This window comes from Scheffersomyces stipitis, chromosome 2, assembly GCF_000209165.1.
Source record: "Scheffersomyces stipitis CBS 6054 chromosome 2, complete sequence".
NCBI lineage: Eukaryota > Fungi > Ascomycota > Pichiomycetes > Serinales > Debaryomycetaceae > Scheffersomyces > Scheffersomyces stipitis.
Genome location: NC_009042.1, coordinates 1,205,364 through 1,223,981, shown reverse-complemented (window position 1 = coordinate 1,223,981; position 18,618 = coordinate 1,205,364). Strand labels below are relative to the sequence as shown.

Sequence of the window (18,618 nt, the reverse complement as noted above, 5' to 3'; positions counted from 1 at the left end):
GGTAGTGCTGTTAGACATCCATTCAATTGATCTGATACTGGAGATACGGGTAAAATGTATGGAAATAGTAATCTATCAACGAGTATGTAGAGTTTATTAGAAATCAGTCAAAAAGGTGAATAATTGCAAAATTCTTGGACAAACCAGTTTGCGACCCGCCAATCTACTCTGATTTCATTTTAGATTCGGAAAATTGTAAAATAAACAGAGATTGACTAACAAACATTGCTTATATCAGCTGTCTACAGCTACTTCCTACAATATCAGCACAAGTGCTAGCATTGTTCACCACATCGGCCTGAACCACTGTAGAAACAGAATGGAAAATCCAGTTAGCAGGGTGGTCAAAAGTCAAGATCAGACATTTTTTTCAAGGTACCTCAACCCCTCCCTAGCGGCAATTTATTCTATTTTCAACAAACATAACCTTGCTTAAGTTTTACATCGGGATAAAACAGATTAGAAAAAAAAACTAATTTGATGCTGTACCTAACTGTCGCAACCAAGAATATTCAACTAAAAAAAATCCTGGTCCAATGAGAAAAATTACCGCAAAAAAAAGTTTTTTGCTCCCATAATCACACCAATAAAAATTCAACAAAGTTTTAAAGATTTGCGCAACACACACGGAACGACTCGGCAGGGCTCCCAATATGGACGTCGCTGTAGGCTTGTCTGTCGATGCCACCGTTATTTTTGCAGTAAGATTATTGTGTTACTGTAAGGCATCTCCAGGCTGGCGGGAAAATCTTTTCTTGGTACCTTATTTAAGGATGCACACGAGAAATTAAAAATTGCAATCGCAGATTCCTGGCCTGCCATTGGAGCGCTAGTGGAGGCATCTTTTATGTAACTGTAGAGAACTGTGGTATCTCCATGTCGGACATCTCGGACCTCTGCTTTGAATGTGGACGTAAATCTGGGAACGACGTTGTTGTGTCTTCGTGGTGGCTTCTGACGCTGAACAATACCCAATTGAGATTATTCTCCGAATCTGAAACCAGAGCGTCAATGGAAATACCCAGGATTAAGAATTTCTCGGAAATAATTCACACATAAGCAGCTCTGTCAGACAGAAAAACCTCTAATTCCAACCTGAAAACACTACTATTTTTTCACCCAATTGTATGTTCTGCCGAAGCGAGAATTCAGGACCGAGTCGTCTGAGTTTTTTTCACCTGGTATGTTCGTAAGCGCTCAAGACAAAGATTCCCACAATTTTTTGGCTATTAAATGCCTCAAGGTTTGCAGACATTCAATTGTTAACGGTTTCTGTGCCAAGTTCACCCCTCTCCACTCCCCCACCTTCGAGCCCTACAATTTGTTGCCTCCATTCTCCGGATTTACGAATTAAGTATCGCTTGCAGTGAAATGCAATTTCAGCCTTTTCTGCAGCAACAACAAAAAGAAATTTTTTATTTATAAGCCAATCTAGCTTTTGCAATCAATTGCCAGATAACTTTCTGGGCCTTTCTGGGACTCTTCTACCTAGAGCTACAATTCAATTGTCATAAACCTAATGTAAATCGTAATATGCTTTTGTCTGAGAAATAAATACGGGGATATAAAATAAAAACTCTTGCTACAACAATAATGCTTCCTATTGTTGTTGCATAGCTCTACTGACTTCCTTTCTGGCCTTAAGTCTCCATTTCAATGGTCTGAATAACTTAAGGACAAGGAACATTACACATCCAATGAATCTGAATGCGGCAAGACCAGCGACAATCCACAAGATAATCGTCAAGAAAACTTCCGAGTTACCGCTGATGGAGTCATCCTTACTGATAGTGTCGTCACCGGTGAATGTAGCAACACCTCCGATTTCTAACACAACAGCAATAAGAATAGCGTTGGACAACATCCACACGAGCACAGTCATCGTTCTGACGAAGGCGTAGTAGGAGTCGTCCTTAGTCCTCTTCTTGGGTGGTTTTGGAACGGGAGGGTCTGTTCTCAAGCTGTCCAAGATATCTAAATATGTATCGTTTACCTCTTCCGTAACCCCTGGAGCAATCATGACCAATTCGTCCTTCTTGTTACCAACAGATTTGGCAGAACCCAAGTCCTTTGCCACGGGAACACCCTTGGTACCCCACGAGACATCATGGATATTACAGAAGGCGTAAATATTCAACACATTGACGTAGGTTGGCGACAACAACACGTATTGGACAAACGACGTCAACATGAAACTAGGCTCACCGTAGATGAAAGCACCAGCAAAGTATAAGATGTAGGTAGAAACTGTAGATACAATCAAATCTCTAAACTTCTGGTTTGTGAAGAGCATTGTGACTTTGAAGTCTTTTCTGTGATCGTCAAGAACAGAATTGACAGTGTGGACGGCCAAGAACACAGCGGCAAACATCATGTAGGCCATGAGCACCGCAAAAAAGACCGCTATCACCATATAGAATTTTCGAGTACCTCTAGGAGTATTACCGAATGCAAGGACGAAAGTAGTAACAACTGAACCCACGTAGAACCAGAGGAAAACTACAGCCAAGTACTTACCAATATTGAAGTGCATAGATGTAGAACCCAAGTTGGCGGTCAAAATTCTGAACACCAAGAAGAAAGATGCGAGAGAAAACCACGACACCAAGATGGTAACCAACTGGTAGTAGAATTCAAGCTGCAAGAACAACTTTCTGAGTAATGAATGGTTTGATTTCCAGATCTTCGTCCAATGGAAAACGGCGTAAGCAGCAGCAAACATGGAACCGTTCAACCATCTTCTTCTCTGCAAGACGAATTCGTCGATTTTCTCAGGAACATCTGTTTCAGCCTTGGCTTCATTGACGTATCTCAAGATATAGTTGTGATTCTTTTTCGCAACCAACTCGAAACACAAAATTCTATCTTCGGCCAAGTACATATTGGATGTGAAGATACCGGCTTCTTGAAAGTTACGTTCCTTTATCTCTCTTTCGTCATCTTCTTCATCGTCATTTTGGGCCAGATGCAAGTATTCACCCTTGAAGTACTTCTCCAAAGGTCCCTTGCCGTCCACATTCAACAATGCTTCCCATCTATAGGCTGAGAACGCACCGGGCAAGACAGAAATGAAGCCAAATACAGATTCCATCGGCTTATCCAAGATGTTGGAGATCTTATATTCGAAATTCTGGGCTGCCACCAATGGGTTGGCCAATAACTTCTTGTTGGGTCCCAAGGAAGCACGCATTTCCCCACAGGCACCAGCCACATTTGGGTCTCTGAATGTTCTCCACAAGTAGTAGAAGGCATCTTTAGCGGGCATAGTACCACAATCCAACAACATCACCACTTTGGGGTTGATGATAGGTGCAAACGACTGGAAACACCATCTATGGGAGTTGATCTTTCTGCTATTCTTTTCTTTGAGGCAGAACATGAACTGCACGGGGTTTGAATTTGGACACAAGTGAACTCTATCGTTGACTACATCGATGCCTACAGTGGAAGTGTACTCGTAGAGATGGGCATTGACGGTACGGTCGTTGATTTTAGACTTGGCGTAACCATCCTGGAACGCACCAAGTGCGGTCAATAACTTCTGAGTTCTCTTGTTCAACTCGAGTCTACCATCGTTCACAATACAAACTACGATTTTCTTCCACGAATCGTCCCCCCATACGGGATCCGATCTGTTAGTCAAGTTTTTGATGTTGTCAAATACACCCTTCAATGTACGCCCCAACAAGATCTCGTCTTCGTTATACATGGTGATACAAATCATGATTTCCGTTTCACGAGGTGGAGAATACAATGCCTGTCTAACGTTGTAGTTGAAGTTCATGAAGTTTGAGGGGCCACAGGTGACAGCTGTGTATCTCATAAACGACATTTCTCTGCCGCTATCATCGATCTTCTTACCATATGTGTCCAATAGAGCTTGCGGAACAGGAGCGTCGATAACGTAGTTCCCGTTGACGAGCCTGGCTCTCTTGATCGTCTTCGTGTAGTTCAACTTGGGCTTGAAGTCGTCGTCGTCGAAGTCGTAATCATCTTCGAATGCAACAGCTCCTGAGTGCTTACTCTTGGTAGTGTTTCTACGGCCTAAGGTGTCCTTTCTCTTGATGGTGGTGCCTCTTCTAACGATTTCTTCGCCGGTTTCCAGGAACAACGAATCATCGTCCCCGAATGGATCAAGATCGTCATCATCGTCAGCATCTTCTAAAGGATTAATTAAGTAGTCGTCACCAGAAAACGTCATGGGTGGTGCGAATGTCCTCAACGGCATATCGCCATTATCGTCCAACTCGTAGTCGAACTGGTTGATGTCTTCGCCGTATTGTAGCTTTCTGGGACTGAAGGCTGTAGGAGCAGGATATTCAGGAACAGCGTCACCAAAAGCCACTGCTTTTCCCCTTTTAGGTGTATTAGCTAAGTTAGGGTTGGATCTCAGGTAGTCAAGTTTCTCGTAGAAGTAATCGGCGTCGTCGTCAATCATCGTCAGGTACGATGAGCTGGGCTGTCTTTGGTGTGGTTGATGCGCGTACAATGGCAGCGGGCTAGCGTGCTGTTGCTGCGATTGGCTTGAGCCGAAAGGCGCAATAGAGTATGACGATGGGGCACCAGCCATGCTGGTGGGATAGTAAGAGCCGCCGTTGTAGATGTCTCCCGACGACAACATATGGGAAGAGCGACGGGAATGGGTTCTAGATCCAGCCACAGATCGACCAGGACCCGGACCCATACGATTAGGGCCAGGAGACGAGGTAGTGGGAATGGCTGCTGTGGCCGTAGGAGAAATGTTGGCAACAGGAGGAGCTTGATCTGGAAATGTGGATGGAGCGGAAGGCGGAGCAGAATCGCCGAACAAGTCGTCGTCTTCAAGCTCTCCGTTATGGTTACCGAATGGATTACTCATGGCTGACGGTGCTGGTTTCAGATGGTGGTTTCAGATGGCAGATCAACGAGAGTGATGTTAAGCGAAGGTGGCAGATTTGAGGCGAAAAAATTAGCAGGTGCTAATGAAAAACGGGAAGGCAGATGTAACTTTAATGAGCATAGATGCCCTCAACTGGCAAAGCTAAGAATGGGAAGCGCAGGTTGCGGTAAAAAAGCTCAGTATGGGCAGCTGAACGAAGAGAAAATCTGGTTCAAGCCTGGCAAGTTTCAGTGCTTGGAAGTAAAGCCCTGGAAATGAAGGATGGAGGGAAAAAAAGAAAAATACTGGATCAAAAAGGTGCCATAAACGAGAAGAAAAGAAGAAGAAAGATGTACAAATTATATAAATTCAAATCGGTTCTTGTCAAAGCCATGAAAATCTCACAAACAAGAAATTCGGCTGTCTGTTTTAGGACCATCTTCAAACACTACCTACATCCCGATTCCATATAGCCCACACCTAAAAATCTCTATAAATATTTGTTAGCTGCTTCACCTCATTCTGTGCTAAAATTAGGCTGTTTATTTTACTCCCTAAAACGGAAGCAATGCGATCCCATCCCATGAAAAAACCTTTCTAAAAGGGCCAAACAAAAACGTGATTCGCATCGTGCAATGCAACTTAAATTCAAACTTAAATTACCTGCATGTGCCCATTTCTTCTGCCTCAGGGGTACTTCCAGAATTTTGCCGCTAAGCTGAAACGAGCCAAAACCGATTTATGAGTTGCCTACACCTAATTATTCATGAAACTGACTTCTTGATAGCTGAGCTACCATACTAAATTTCTGGTTTATTTATAATCTACAATTATTGCGCAATTACATACTTCCGTTTCTCTCATTTCTTTTCTGCCGTATTGCAGCCAATTGAACCTTATCCCACGTTTTATGTATTGTAGATGTGCTTATGACGAACAGATAACGCAGGCAACCTGGCCGCGCTTATCTTTGCAGCTACCAACGCTGACGCCCAAGCTCTCTAGACAACTCGAATGGAAACCATGGCTACACTTGAAGAAAATCAATTGACAATGGTGGTATTTGTCATTGTCGAACTTGGTGCCTAGGCTCGAGCCCATGATGTAGAGTGCAGCAGATTGTCTGTCTTCCCATGCCGAGTAATTATCTTGAGATACATCTGGCCCCCACATGATTTTGCCGCAAGATGCACAAAGCTTTTGTTGTATAGCCCAACCACTCAAGTTATCCATTTTGATCTGTTTGAGTTCCTTGTATATTCCCTGGTTAAGCATCGACAATGAAATACGGAGCATTTCGCTCTCGTAAGAGTACGAAACAAAGTTCTCTTGTAATATACCTCTGACATTGGCCAAAGTAGAATTGTCTGAGGAACTCTCGAGAAACTTGTTGAAGATTGTAAGAAACGACTGTTCCTTCTTCTCGCTGTCCCCTACATTAGTATTAAGTTTGGCATCACTTATGGCTCTGAAACAGTCATGAATGCAGCCATTGAGAAAAGTATGTACCTCTGCGTTATGTTGCATGATGCTAGCCATATTCACAACATTTCCAATAAGGTCCAACCACATCTTTTCATTCAAAATTAAGTCTCCATCATACTCTTCGTAAGTTTCGGCTAGTTCACAAATCTTCATTGATTGATGCAATAGCTTGGTAAATGTAGACTTGAGCCCTTCGTCATCTAATGATGCAGATATGCTGTTAATGAATGTCAAGATGTACTTCAATGCTTCATAGTAATGTCCCTGAAAAACCACAAGCTCGGCAACACTATCAACCTGCTGGTTGTCCTTTAGTATCTGAATGGTTCTGGCAAATTGATCTTGATCTCTAACCAACTCTTCTTTCCAAGTCTCAACAAACTTGAAAATAGTAGTCTTATCATAAATGCAGTGCAATTCGATATTCTTTGAGATCAAGTTGGGCAAATGTGGATCATCCGACAACAGAGACTTGCTCTGATGAAACAATTCGTCCAAATACTTAAACATCAAGACATTATCCTTAATGTTGAGAGCTTCGTGGTGTAATTGCGGGGAAAATCGTGAAATCAAAACTAAGAAATTGTCCAAATCAATAGCAGTAAATCGTTCAAAATTTACTATGATGACATTAATCAAACTCAATCGATCAACAGGCTTCTTTGTCAACATGAAAGAATTCTCCAAAACCTGACTGAGAGACTCATTCTGAAACTCACCACTAGGGTCATTCATCAACTTGCTTAACCACATCTCCAATACTTTAGAATATCTACCTTCAGACTTGTAAATGTTGATCAACACACTATAATATTTGGCTGCAGTCAACTTCTCATATAACAAATCATCATTCTCAGGCTCATAGTATGGAAGAAGACTCTGCAATGCCAATTCACAATCACTCAGAATTGCAACGTTGGTATTGCCACAAAGGTCATTGATTATCCTTCCAAGAACAGATTCGGATAACCGAATGAACTGTGAGTACTTAGCATAGTTGCGACCTATGAATATAGCTAATTGACATCTATCTTCATCAGTGAATAAATGTTCATTTGCTTCGAAAATATCGAGAAGAGCATCGGTGATATACTGACGATTTAACTTCTTTGTTTCGATATCATTCAAATACGGCTCCTCAAAGAACTCATTAAGAGTTGAAAGCATTTCGAACGAATTAGCTTTCAAGAAAGAAAAGAGGTAAGGAAATATGGTATCTTCATTATCGGCATGTAATTCCTCGCCATTGTGGGCAGGCCAAGTGACAGTTGTACTGCTGAAAAGTATATTACAAATGCTTTCCTTTATAGGAATATCCTTGAGACCATCGATGAATCTATCTGTGGGATATTGTCTGCCGGTGAGTACGAAAGACATGTAGCTATATGCTCTTAGGTAATCTTCCTTCAATAAGAACTCAGGATTTCTGAAATCTTTAATAAAATCTACCAAAGGAGTCTCGTAGTCGTCCAATAAGTAGTTCCATATGTAGATCAAGCAATCGCGAAGATTGTACTGATTGCACAATTGTATTGTTAAGTCGATGTCTAATGTCTTGATATCAAGAATACAAAGAATCTCAGTAAGCAACTCACCTCTTTCAGTCTTGACATAGTGTTCTACAAGTTGTTTTAGAATGAGAGGTGGTAAAGACGAAATGCTACCTGATAGAGTGTAGCTCTCAAGAACATCAAAGAAAATAGACTTCTCATCTAATTTTTCAAATATCATCTCTAACAAATACAGAAGATCTTCTTTGCTATCCTCGCGTGTCAAATTGGAAATGATACTGAAATAGGTTGTCAAAAAATAGTGCAGATTCTCGTATCCATATGAAAAGAGGTGTGGTACAGACTCTTTCATAATTTGAATCAAGTAAGGTCTGACAAGCTTGAATCGAGCAGAAGGGTCTTCTGGAAGTCCGACCAAAACCAATTTACCGGTATTTGCTGAATTGTAGAATTCATTGGCCGTGGACAATGCTTCAGCATACTTACCGCTCGATAGCAATCCAAGAAGAACATCTGCCCAACTGAGCAGTCGCCCTATATATAGCTTTCGGATATTGTCAGAGTCAGTAAGCGCAAGTAGCCTATGTTTGAATACCTTTATGGAATTCTCGTAAGATGTAAGGACTGCTTCTTCCGTGGTGTTAACGGCTCTAGGGCTAGATGTTCCATGCAATGAACTAGTGAAGATATCTAAGCCCAAGATCCTATCATTTCCGACTCGTTTGAGAATACCGTTAGAGAGGTAGAGCGCTGTAACCTTGAGTGAACCATGGGGCTGGCTGCCTTCTTTAATGAAGACACAAAGGATGTCGGAAGAAATCCATTTCACAGAAACAATGGAATCGTGCTTATTTGTAGTATTCCAGCGACTGACTTTCTTAATGGGTAACTTGGGAATCCCCTTATCTTTGTCTTTCAAGTCAGATACCACAGACAAGAGATTGGAAGGAAAGGAGCTGTTATCCACCTCCAAGATGTTAAGTACGTTATTCCATGAATATGCCAATTTTGCATTGATAGTTTTGTTATTGACTTCCATACATGGAAACCAATCCAAACAAGCCATAATTTGTGTAGAACTCATAACCTGTTTTGACTTTCCAACTTTGAAATGTTCGACTGTATGCATAGTGTGAGAGTTGTTCAATGAGAGAGCTGATACGATAATCAAGACATTACTAGTTATCACAGCCATTACTCCTAGCTGATCAGTGATTTGATGAGAAGAGCCTAAAGGAAGTAAAGAGCAGCCGTAGATGAAGTATTTGCTATCGGTGATGTTGGCATCGTTCTTTCCCAAGATCTTCTGAGAGATGAAGTACTTCTGAAGAAACTTTTTGATACCATTATGATAGAACACCAATCCTGATATATCTACAGAGATTAACTGAATATGCAGATCGGCAATGAATGATATTTGGTTGATAGGGGTATTCCGCAAATGACCCAGGTGGTTCTTGGTGAATCTATCCTGCAACGTGATAGGGTTGATGGTGAAGTACGGACTTATAGTTCCGGGAAAGGCGCTTGACAGCTTGGAAGACAAGTCCCAAAGTCGAATATGACCACTGGTATATCCAGCAGCTAAAAATATGGAATCAGACGAAAAGGCAATAGTTGAAATTTCTGAATTCTGCTGATGATGATCTGATTGTTCCTGAGACTCTCCGCTATCAATACCGAGAATGAACTCAACTCCTTGATGATAATTGAATACCACAATTCGTCCCTTGTTGGTTCCTAATGCTATGTATATGGATGAAGGCTCAGTATAGTTTACTGAGCCATGACTGGCTATGAAATCACTCGAGTTAATGATTCCAGTGATTGTAGAAGTTTCGGACCATTTCAAGATTTCGTTTATATCCAGCTCCTTCAAATGTCGATGAACATCCACAGAGTCTTTTACATGATGTGAAGTGTTTATCTGATGTGATTTGAGGGCTATACTGATCTTAGTCTGGGATCTATCATCAAATCTCTGCTTTCTAAGAGGACTGGTAAGGGAAGAATGAGATGAAGTATCACTAGGAGTCGGTGACAGAAACGACCGAGCAGGCAAATCAAATAAGTTTCCTACCGACAGTCGCGGCAGGTCTATAATAGGTGACATTCTAGGGATTTTTGTCTGAGCAACTACAATTGAAGCTGTTAATGAAGTTGTAGAAGGAGAATCAATCAGGTAAATTATGGGTTATGCATATTGGTGTGATTATATAAGCAACTGGTCGGCTGGCACAATTTATCAATTTAGCTAGAAATCTTCACAAATAGGACGTAGACAGATCTTAAAGCAAGGGAATATGTTAGTGTAGACCCTGATAATAGTATCTACTAGTTCCTGAATTCTTAAAACAAAAGGCATAAAAAAGTTTTTGCACCCATTTTGATCTCGATCTCCAACTCTTTACAAAGAGCCAACATACCATTTTATTCCTAATATACCTGACACCACACCTCGAGCCAACCCAACGGTTACACTACAACCATCATGACATGTATTTGAATTGTCGTTTACTAAGATACTTGTAGATTTATAGAAGCTTTAATAAAAATGCGTTACCCTGTTGCCGGACTTGTGTTCTGTTAGCCCATTTCTGCAGAATTGTGTCGGCCGGCATACCCAGGAGACCAAAATGGTTGACGGGCTGACCGTAGGAGATTATACTAATGAGAATGGTCTTCGGATTTGTAAATTTATAGTATACGGTTCTATTATGACGCTCATGTTTGAGTAACGAAATAGTTCTATGAAATGCGAAGTAGCTATGTACATATGAGATGCAAGGTGAGATAACGTGTTAGACTGTATGGCTAGCAATAGCTAGCAGATGAGGTTATGATACTTTTTGTTTGACAAAGAACCGCAGAAGTGACAATAGCTGATAGACACAAATCACACCAAGTGCTCCTAGCTGGATAATCAGCCAGCGGATTACAATCCCACAGGTGCTTTCTGAGAGATCCCTGAAAACAGCCTCTTTCTCACGAATGAACTTTTGTTCTCGTTTGATATCCGTGAGTTTATCATTGAGCCGGTTAACTTGTGAAGCAAGGGTTTCGACTGATTGTGAGTGTTTGGAATCTGCACTAAACTCGTCGCTGATCAAAAAGTCGATTGTTATACGAGCGTGTCTGAACTTCAGGTCTTTTATATCGAATTGTTCAGCTTCTTCGTCCTCATGAGAAGATCCGCTGTTGGCATTGCCACCGTACCATTTACTTTTCTTGCTGTAGAAGCTTCTGGGCGTTATACAGATCCGATGGTCTCCTGAGTCTAATGCGCTGAATGTGAACTGACCTATGGCAGCGCCTTTCTGATGAACTACACGATGGTTGGAGTCAAAAGTTTCCTCAACATCTATAAGAGCTCCTATATTGTGACGATTTCGTGGCGGATAGTAGATCTCTGTGTCCTCGTCACGAATTTCTACCTTGTATCTTCCTACAAGTAGCGATTTCTGGCCGAGTTCCTTGTAGAAACAAGTACGTACACCAGCAGCAGCGTAGAAATGGAGAAGCCCCAGTATGGGTGATGCTAGAAATAGAACCAGCCATAGTATTATCGCCAAAACCATGGTATATGAAACGTCGATGGCGACCTCGTCAAGTCCTTTTCCGATTTGATGAGATGTGAATCCGCTGTTAAGTACTGCAATGTAGACCAACTAAAGAACACTCTAGAAGACCCAAGATCAATGAATATGTGATTTACTTCCCTGTATACCTCTTGAGCTCAATTTTAAGCCAGCGGAACTGTAGCGGTAGTGAAGTATGAGGATTTCCAATGAGGATTGAATGTAGTTTAATCTGTAGATTCCAAAAACAACAATTTATAAAAATAGAACCAGAAAAATCACACCAAGAAAAAACGAATGGGAGATCTAATGGTGCCGGGAAAGAGATGACTTTGAGTTCTTTCAATTCAATTGACCGGGCTAAATGTCGTTCTCCGCTCTATACTTGGACCATGTCTGTTTGAATCCCACTAGCGACTTCTTATCCACCAGATTCTGTGTTTGTCTCGATACGGCTGAGGATCGCGTTGCACAAATTTCTGAATTGTTGTTTTCTGTGCAGATCAGTCGGCTGTTATAAGGTGTGCCTGTATATAATATTTAGTTAAGAATATTTGTATCTATATATATTTGACTCCAAGAAACAAAACTTCTTCTTTCTCCGAAGCCTCTCTTTTATACTTCACGACGAAATTTTTGCAGGACAAGTTCCACGTCTTTCTCTCATATTTGTCTCCTGTTCATCCTTGTGCTCTGTTCTTATCTTCTCTCATTTTGCAACTTTAGTCGTGTAATATTCACTTCCCATATCTGCACTCCCTTAGATAACAGTTCCATTGAAACGGTTTCTTTGCTAGTTGTGTTCGGGAGCTTCTTAGCGTCCGTGGCATCTTCGACGTCTGTAAGCACGGGTCCTGATTTTTCTCAATTTGCGAAGTCCGATTTGTTAAATGTATTGTGAGGGCATCTTTGTTATCTATTCACGGAGGCATCAAATAAATCTTCTTGAAAGAAATGAATTCAACTTTGATATAAGCAGAATTAATCTCAAGTAGTGAATGGTGAATGGTTAAGTTGGTGTCAGCAGCAATTGCATGATTCCGTAACGTTCACGACTGGTTATCTCAACGAATGATATTCAAGCTCCTCAATTTGGCGAGAACCTTGAGCTACACACAGCCTCTTCTTTGAAGGTTGGAATGGAGAGGCTTTTAAATTTCTTTGAGGACCCGTGGCTCTTTGAATATGTTTCTGTAGGTCGCCGTACGTTCAATGGGTTTGTCGGTTTCATCATAATTATTGATGTGTGGATTGCAATGGTTCTTTTCCTAATTGTTGATTTCTTAATTGTTGCAACCTGGCTCTGCCTTCGTCTCGCCTTGCTTTAAGCTTCGGATCCTGGGGGTCAAAGCGACCTGACTGGAACATCTTCTGTCTTCTCATCATATACTCGTCACCGTAATCAAAAACCGTTACATTAAACCGTTCTTTTGCTATCTCAAACTTGTCGCGAATAGGCAACAGTTTATCGAATGGAGAGAATACCGGGTCTCCGTACTCGTCTATTTCGTATACTAAAAGACGTGGATCAACCTTGAATTCAGGTTTGTAGAAAGGGCTATTAGCCACGACCACAACTGAATAAATCTGTAGACCAAAAAAATAAAATACGAAAGGAGCAAACATCATGGGACAAAGAACTCGCTAAGGGATTATTTTTTCCTTCTCTCAGGTAACTTCACTCTCCTTTTATACTTGAGACCAAACTTTCACAGGACGAACTGCATGTTCTCCTTCTTCTGGAGGTCTAAAAAAAATTCCAAATAAGAAGGAAGTTCTGGAGAAGTGGCGCAGACCACTATGAGAGAGTTGAGTCATGAACATACAGTAATACTAAAACACAAAGGTACAATTCCTTATCTATATCTCTGGAGTTGCAACTTTAGTCGTGTATTAACCATCGTCTCGGATCAATTTCTAAATTAACTTGAGTCGCGTACATTCTGATGAAAATTGTGCATGAATACTGGAGAAGAGTGAATGGCTTAACTGGTTCTATTTAGTGACCTCTTGTATTCATGTGCTTGCAGTCTACGGTTGTGAAGAATTGAAGGGCAAAACAATTTCAGTCAATTTTTCAATCAGATTTCTAGTCCAATAGAATCGAAAAAAGAGTATTGAACTATACTACATTCAGTTTCAACACAGTACAAAACCAATTCCTGTTCTATCTATTGTGCTCTCGTTGACCATATACTTAATTGAAAAAGTAATCAAGAAATCATTTGCAAAAAGATTCAAACGACAGAAACTTGTAGGCTCACTTTTAAAGCTTGATCTACTATTTCATAGCACTATTTCCTCATAAAAATGAACTTAGCACTCCAGGATCCCTTTGCTGTAGCCAAGGAGTATCCCGATACGTTGGCGAACACTCTTCACTACGGTCATTCGGTAGTGATCCAGTTCAATCAGAAAGGCGACTATCTAGCTTCTGGACTCAGCGATGGATCCATTCTCGTCTATGACTTGACCAGCAACGGTGGGGTAGTGGCTCATCTCCATGAAAACTCGCACATCCGGCCAGTGACTTCCATCAGTTGGTCTAGATGCGGGCGTTATATACTATCGTCGTCACAGGACTGGTCCTGTAAGCTATGGGATTTGAGCAAAGTTAATAGAGACGAAGTTGATGTGGAGTTGGACGATATGCTGGCCGTGATTCGAACGGTTAAATTTGATGGTCCTATTTGGCTGGCATCGATGCATCCCGAAGATCCATTCAAGTTCACAGCGTCATTGTTTGACGATCTGCCTGTATTTGTAGATCTTACTAATAAGGATAGCATTGTAGTCAAGCAATTAAGCACCATACCGTTACAAGAACAGAAGATCAGTGAAGAAGACATGGCATCAACAGCAGCAGTATCAGAAGACGAACCACGTAAGAAGAAGAAAGCAGAAAAGCACGTTACTTTGGTGACAACATTCACACCCAACGATGGCAGTTACATCTTTACAGGAACGAGCAAAGGCTGGCTCAACGTTCATAGTACGCAGACATTGCAATTGGTTCACTCCGTTAAGATGGCCAATGCCAACATAAAGAACTTGGTCATATCTCCCAATGGCCGTAAACTAGCCATCAACTCATCCGACAGAATAGTGCGACAGATTAGTTTGCCGGACTTGATAAACGTCGCCAACCCTGACGAATGGGACTTTGAAATCGACCACAAGTACCAGGATGTTGTCAACAGATTGCAATGGAATTCTGTAGCATTCAACCACAATGCCGAGTTCTTGGTAGCTTCGTCGTATGGTCAATCTTCGCATGACTTGTATATCTGGGAGACATCCCTTGGTTCTCTTATCAAAATTCTTGAGGGAAGCAACGAAGAGTTGATTGACGTCAAGTGGAACTACTCGCGTTGCACTATTGGTTCTACGGGTCTCGACAGCGGCATGATCTACTTGTGGCTGGTTCAGTTTCCGCAGAAATGGAGTGCGTTGGCACCCGATTTCGTAGAAATCGAAGAGAACATAGAGTATGACGAGAAAGAGGATGAGTTCGATATCATTGACGAAGTGGCTCTCAATAAGAAACGGTTGGAAGAAGAAGATATGGTGGTGGATGTGATTACACGCGAGAATGTCGATGCCCGTGGGTTCGACACAATGCAGCAGTCGTTTGTTATTCCTATTAACTATGAGAAAACGGTATTAGGATAATACAATACTACAACAGATGTAACCTACATAACTCAGGTGTTGGCTGGGCTTTTAATGGATTTGAGATTGAACTGAGATATCCAACTCCTCCAAAATATAGCATAGAAGAGAGTAATTTACGGTATTTGCACCTCTGACTTCTAGAAGCATACATAGAATAATAATTGCACGCAACTGCCCCTATGTGACATGTATAGAACAGTGCCCACCCCGATAACCTCTAGATCTCTATTCCATCCTTAACTACCAGTCTATTTACACCTGATTATTCTTAGTCGTTTAGCCTGCACACAACTCCACACCAAAACAAAAATACAAATACAAAAATTTCTCTGTTATGTAAACAAAAAGTTGGCCCTGTTTTTATCTCTTTATTATTATCTCCCATTCTGGAACCATTTAGGCTGCCAACCCCGTCCAACTGAGTTTTCCAGCTGACACCAGCGGCTGCTAATATACATTGCTGTATCCTGTAATTTGCAACCACTCGTGTGAACTGCTATCATTGTAGTGTAATCATACCATAGTAACAGCTATTATCACTAATTTATTTCACACCTGACTATCTGGATTTTGTCCAAATCGCCGTCTTTTTTGTCGCTAAAAACAGCAGCAGCATCCAGCAAACGCGTACAACCCATTCAAGGTTCCGTCGTATCGGTGACTCGACTCGTTATTCCATTACACCATCCGTTGTTGGTGTTCCCCTCCGCCAATCACGCTCCCCTGCAAATTTTTCCCATACTTTTCAGCTATACGCACTACGAAAAAAACCGTGGAATTCTCAAATCTTCACAAAAGCAAGCAAAACAAACAGAAACACCAGCAATAAACGACAGTAACCCAACTGTAACAGTCCCAAGATTACCAAATCTTCCCTTGTGAAATCCTTAAATCGCGATAATCACATAATTAATTAGTTTCACTTTTCCATTTCGCTTTTCACCACTCTCTAACCTGTTCAAATCTCTCATAGCATGTCCACCACGTCGACTCCGCGGAAACGTCCTCTCAGCGATGTGGACGATTCCGATCTCCCGACGTTCGACGATCCACAAGACCTCGTCAATGCCGTAATCTCGACGCTTCAAACCCCAGCAGACTCAACCAATGTCGCAGAAACGTATGCTAATGACAAAAACTCGGCTACTGAAGTCCAGGCCTACGCCAAGATCGCTGGCAAAGACTGGACATTCTACGTGAAATCACTAGCGGTTTCTATCGGTCGTAACACCGACACCCAAAATCAGACCCAAGCGCAAAACGTCGCCAATGCTGCTACCGATATCGACTTGGGCCCAGCCAAAGTAGTCTCCAGACAACATGCCACCATCACATACAATCTAGACTTAAGATGCTGGGAATTGAAGGTGTTGGGCCGTAATGGAGCTCGTATAGACGGACAAAAAGTAGCAGTAGGTCCCGAGCATGCTCACTCCTTGCATTCAGGAGCTATCTTAGATATCGGAGGTACCCAGATGATGTTTATATTGCCTGGTTCTCCTCCTACGATTCTGCCCAAGTTGTTGACTAAGAGTTTGTTGAAGTATAAAGAAACGGCCTCCAAATCCCGCAAGCTGTCTTTTGGACATAATATCGGAACGTCACACATGAAGAGTTTCCAGATGTTTGACAAGGCTCTGTTACCTCAGTCTCCTTCTTCTCTTTCGGCCACTTCTCTACAGAGTAACTTGGATCAGGACTTGTCGAAAGAGGAAGCCAAAGACATCAAGCCTCCGTATTCGTATGCGACAATGATCACCCAGGCTATCTTGTCGAACGTGGATGGCGTGATGTCATTGTCAGAAATATATAACTGGATCTCGTCCCATTATGCATACTACAAATACTCTAAGACAGGCTGGCAGAACTCGATCAGACACAACTTGTCTTTGAACAAGGCGTTTGAAAAGGTTCCCAGAAGACCAAATGAGCCTGGAAAGGGTATGAAATGGCAGATTAGCGAGTCGTACAAAGACGATTTCTTAAGTAAAATCCAGAGTGGCTCGCTTCTGAAGACAAGAAGAGGTTCTTCCGTCTCCAGACAGTTACACCTTCACTTGGCTACACACAAACAGTTACCCGAATCTCAGAAGTACTATGACCAAGAACAAAAGGCACTTCAGGATCTGCAACAGCATCATCTACAGCTTCAACCGCTGCAACAGCAGCCTCCATACGGTCATCAGAGACAGAGCTCCGTACCTAAATTGGGTCAGGGTCAATTTCCGCCGGTTCCATCCAATCCTATTCAGCCTAACCCGTTGTCGTATATGGCTAGTGCACCCAATAACGGGTATATGATACCTCAGCAACGTGCTTATGGTTACCAGAGCTCAGCACCTCATATGGTGTACGGTGGAGCCATGATGCATCAGCAGAATCAGCAGAGTATGATTCCCCAGCAGCAGATCCAGCAGATACAGACATTGCTGACGTTGCCTGCTCCCAAAAGTGAGTTGTCTTCGCCTATAAGACAGATGAGCGATATCAATAATAATGCTACACCCAAGTTGCCGAAAGTCTCGGGAAGTCACCTTTTTAATTTACCTCCACCTCCCCAGTCTCATAATCTCGGAACATCGGCTCCTGGAGCTCATCATTCGCGTCTGAATTCGTACAATTCGAACCAGCTACCAGATTCGCAACTAAACTCATACAGCAGTTCCCTTCAGAACCACTCAGAGGATTCGTCCGTAAACAATAACCAAAACTCCACAGCACCCAGTAGCGGAGACCTTGGACTTAATTTTACCAGCCCCAAAAAGATCGCACCTCTTGAAGCCTTTACACCAGAAAGAGGCTCTAAATCTATGGGTGGAAACGGAAAGCTAGGAGCCCCTAATGGTGCCAATACTAACCAGTCTTCGCCAGCGTTCTGGAACTTTGTTCAGTTCAGCACCCCAAATGGACAAACTCCAATGAGAAAGAATAGTGACGAAAACAGTCAGGGCAGTCCTACGTTGAGCAGAAAGATCCTTTCAGCAAACAACAATAACAGCAATGGCTACAACCATAAAGATGAAGGTAAAGTAGGATTATCTCCGTTCAAGTTGAAAGCAGATATTCAGTCTAACGGGCAAGAAGAGTTGACGAAATCTGAAAAGAATGTCTGATAGCTTCGTCGCAAATGTACCATAAATTAATGTTGTCTTGACTAACGAGCCGTATTATTATCTTCCATTCTCTTGTTTTCTTCGTTTTCCCATATTGGAGTAATTTTTCATGCTTTCTGCCATTCCATATGAACCATTGCATGGATTCGAACAGTTTGATGACTGTTCTCTGTATATTTCATAATCTCATCTTTCATTTTCAAGTCAGTGAATCTGGTCTGAACATTTGCACCCAACCTAGCGGTCTTTCGATCAACTGCAGATAGCTCTCTGCTTGCAAGTATATTTAAATCATGCGCTCTGTACTTTATATACTACATAGCACCGTACAATTGTGAACATAAATGCAAATGAATATTAATGGCAATATATAATACATTTAAAATAGTATAATACAT

The 18,618-nt window shown here is 41.8% G+C and overlaps 6 protein-coding genes across 6 annotated transcripts; 2 read left to right on the top strand and 4 right to left on the bottom strand. All coding sequences in view use genetic code 12, as the record gives it.

Moving 5' to 3' along the window:
* Positions 1–1,600: 1,600 nt before the first annotated feature.
* On the bottom strand, positions 1,601–4,201 carry CSH8 (chitin synthase; the record flags this gene model as incomplete). The annotated part of the gene is made up of 1 exon (XM_001382414.1): positions 1,601–4,201. The coding sequence occupies one exon, from the start codon at positions 4,199–4,201 to the stop codon at positions 1,601–1,603; it is 2,601 nt and encodes an 866-aa protein (XP_001382451.2).
* Positions 4,202–4,335: 134 nt separating this feature from the next.
* PICST_29806 (predicted protein) lies at positions 4,336–4,858 on the bottom strand (the record flags this gene model as incomplete). Its single annotated transcript, XM_001382413.1, has 1 exon — positions 4,336–4,858. A coding segment is annotated over one exon (523 nt), but the record flags the coding sequence as incomplete, so codon positions are not given.
* A 779-nt stretch (positions 4,859–5,637) lies between these two features.
* Positions 5,638–9,967, bottom strand: VPS8 (vacuolar sorting protein; the record flags this gene model as incomplete). Its single annotated transcript, XM_001382412.1, is given in 5 exon segments — positions 5,638–5,812; positions 5,843–6,277; positions 6,296–8,461; positions 8,573–9,519; positions 9,535–9,967. The coding sequence occupies 5 exon segments, from the start codon at positions 9,965–9,967 to the stop codon at positions 5,786–5,788; spliced, it is 4,008 nt and encodes a 1,335-aa protein (XP_001382449.2). The 3' UTR covers positions 5,638–5,785.
* Positions 9,968–10,691: 724 nt separating this feature from the next.
* Positions 10,692–11,432, bottom strand: ERP1 (emp24/gp25L/p24 family of membrane trafficking proteins; the record flags this gene model as incomplete). The annotated part of the gene is made up of 1 exon (XM_001382411.1): positions 10,692–11,432. One exon carries the CDS (start codon positions 11,430–11,432, stop codon positions 10,692–10,694), a length of 741 nt encoding a protein of 246 aa, XP_001382448.2.
* Positions 11,433–13,742: 2,310 nt separating this feature from the next.
* Positions 13,743–15,291, top strand: SWD1 (chromatin binding protein; the record flags this gene model as incomplete). The annotated part of the gene is made up of 2 exons (XM_001382970.1): positions 13,743–14,158; positions 14,270–15,291. The coding sequence occupies 2 exons, from the start codon at positions 13,743–13,745 to the stop codon at positions 15,102–15,104; spliced, it is 1,251 nt and encodes a 416-aa protein (XP_001383007.2).
* Positions 15,292–15,960: 669 nt separating this feature from the next.
* FKH2 (transcription factor) lies at positions 15,961–18,592 on the top strand. Its single transcript, XM_001382969.1, has one exon. It carries the CDS (start codon positions 16,082–16,084, stop codon positions 18,218–18,220), a length of 2,139 nt encoding a protein of 712 aa, XP_001383006.2. The 5' UTR covers positions 15,961–16,081; the 3' UTR covers positions 18,221–18,592.
* Positions 18,593–18,618: the final 26 nt, after the last annotated feature.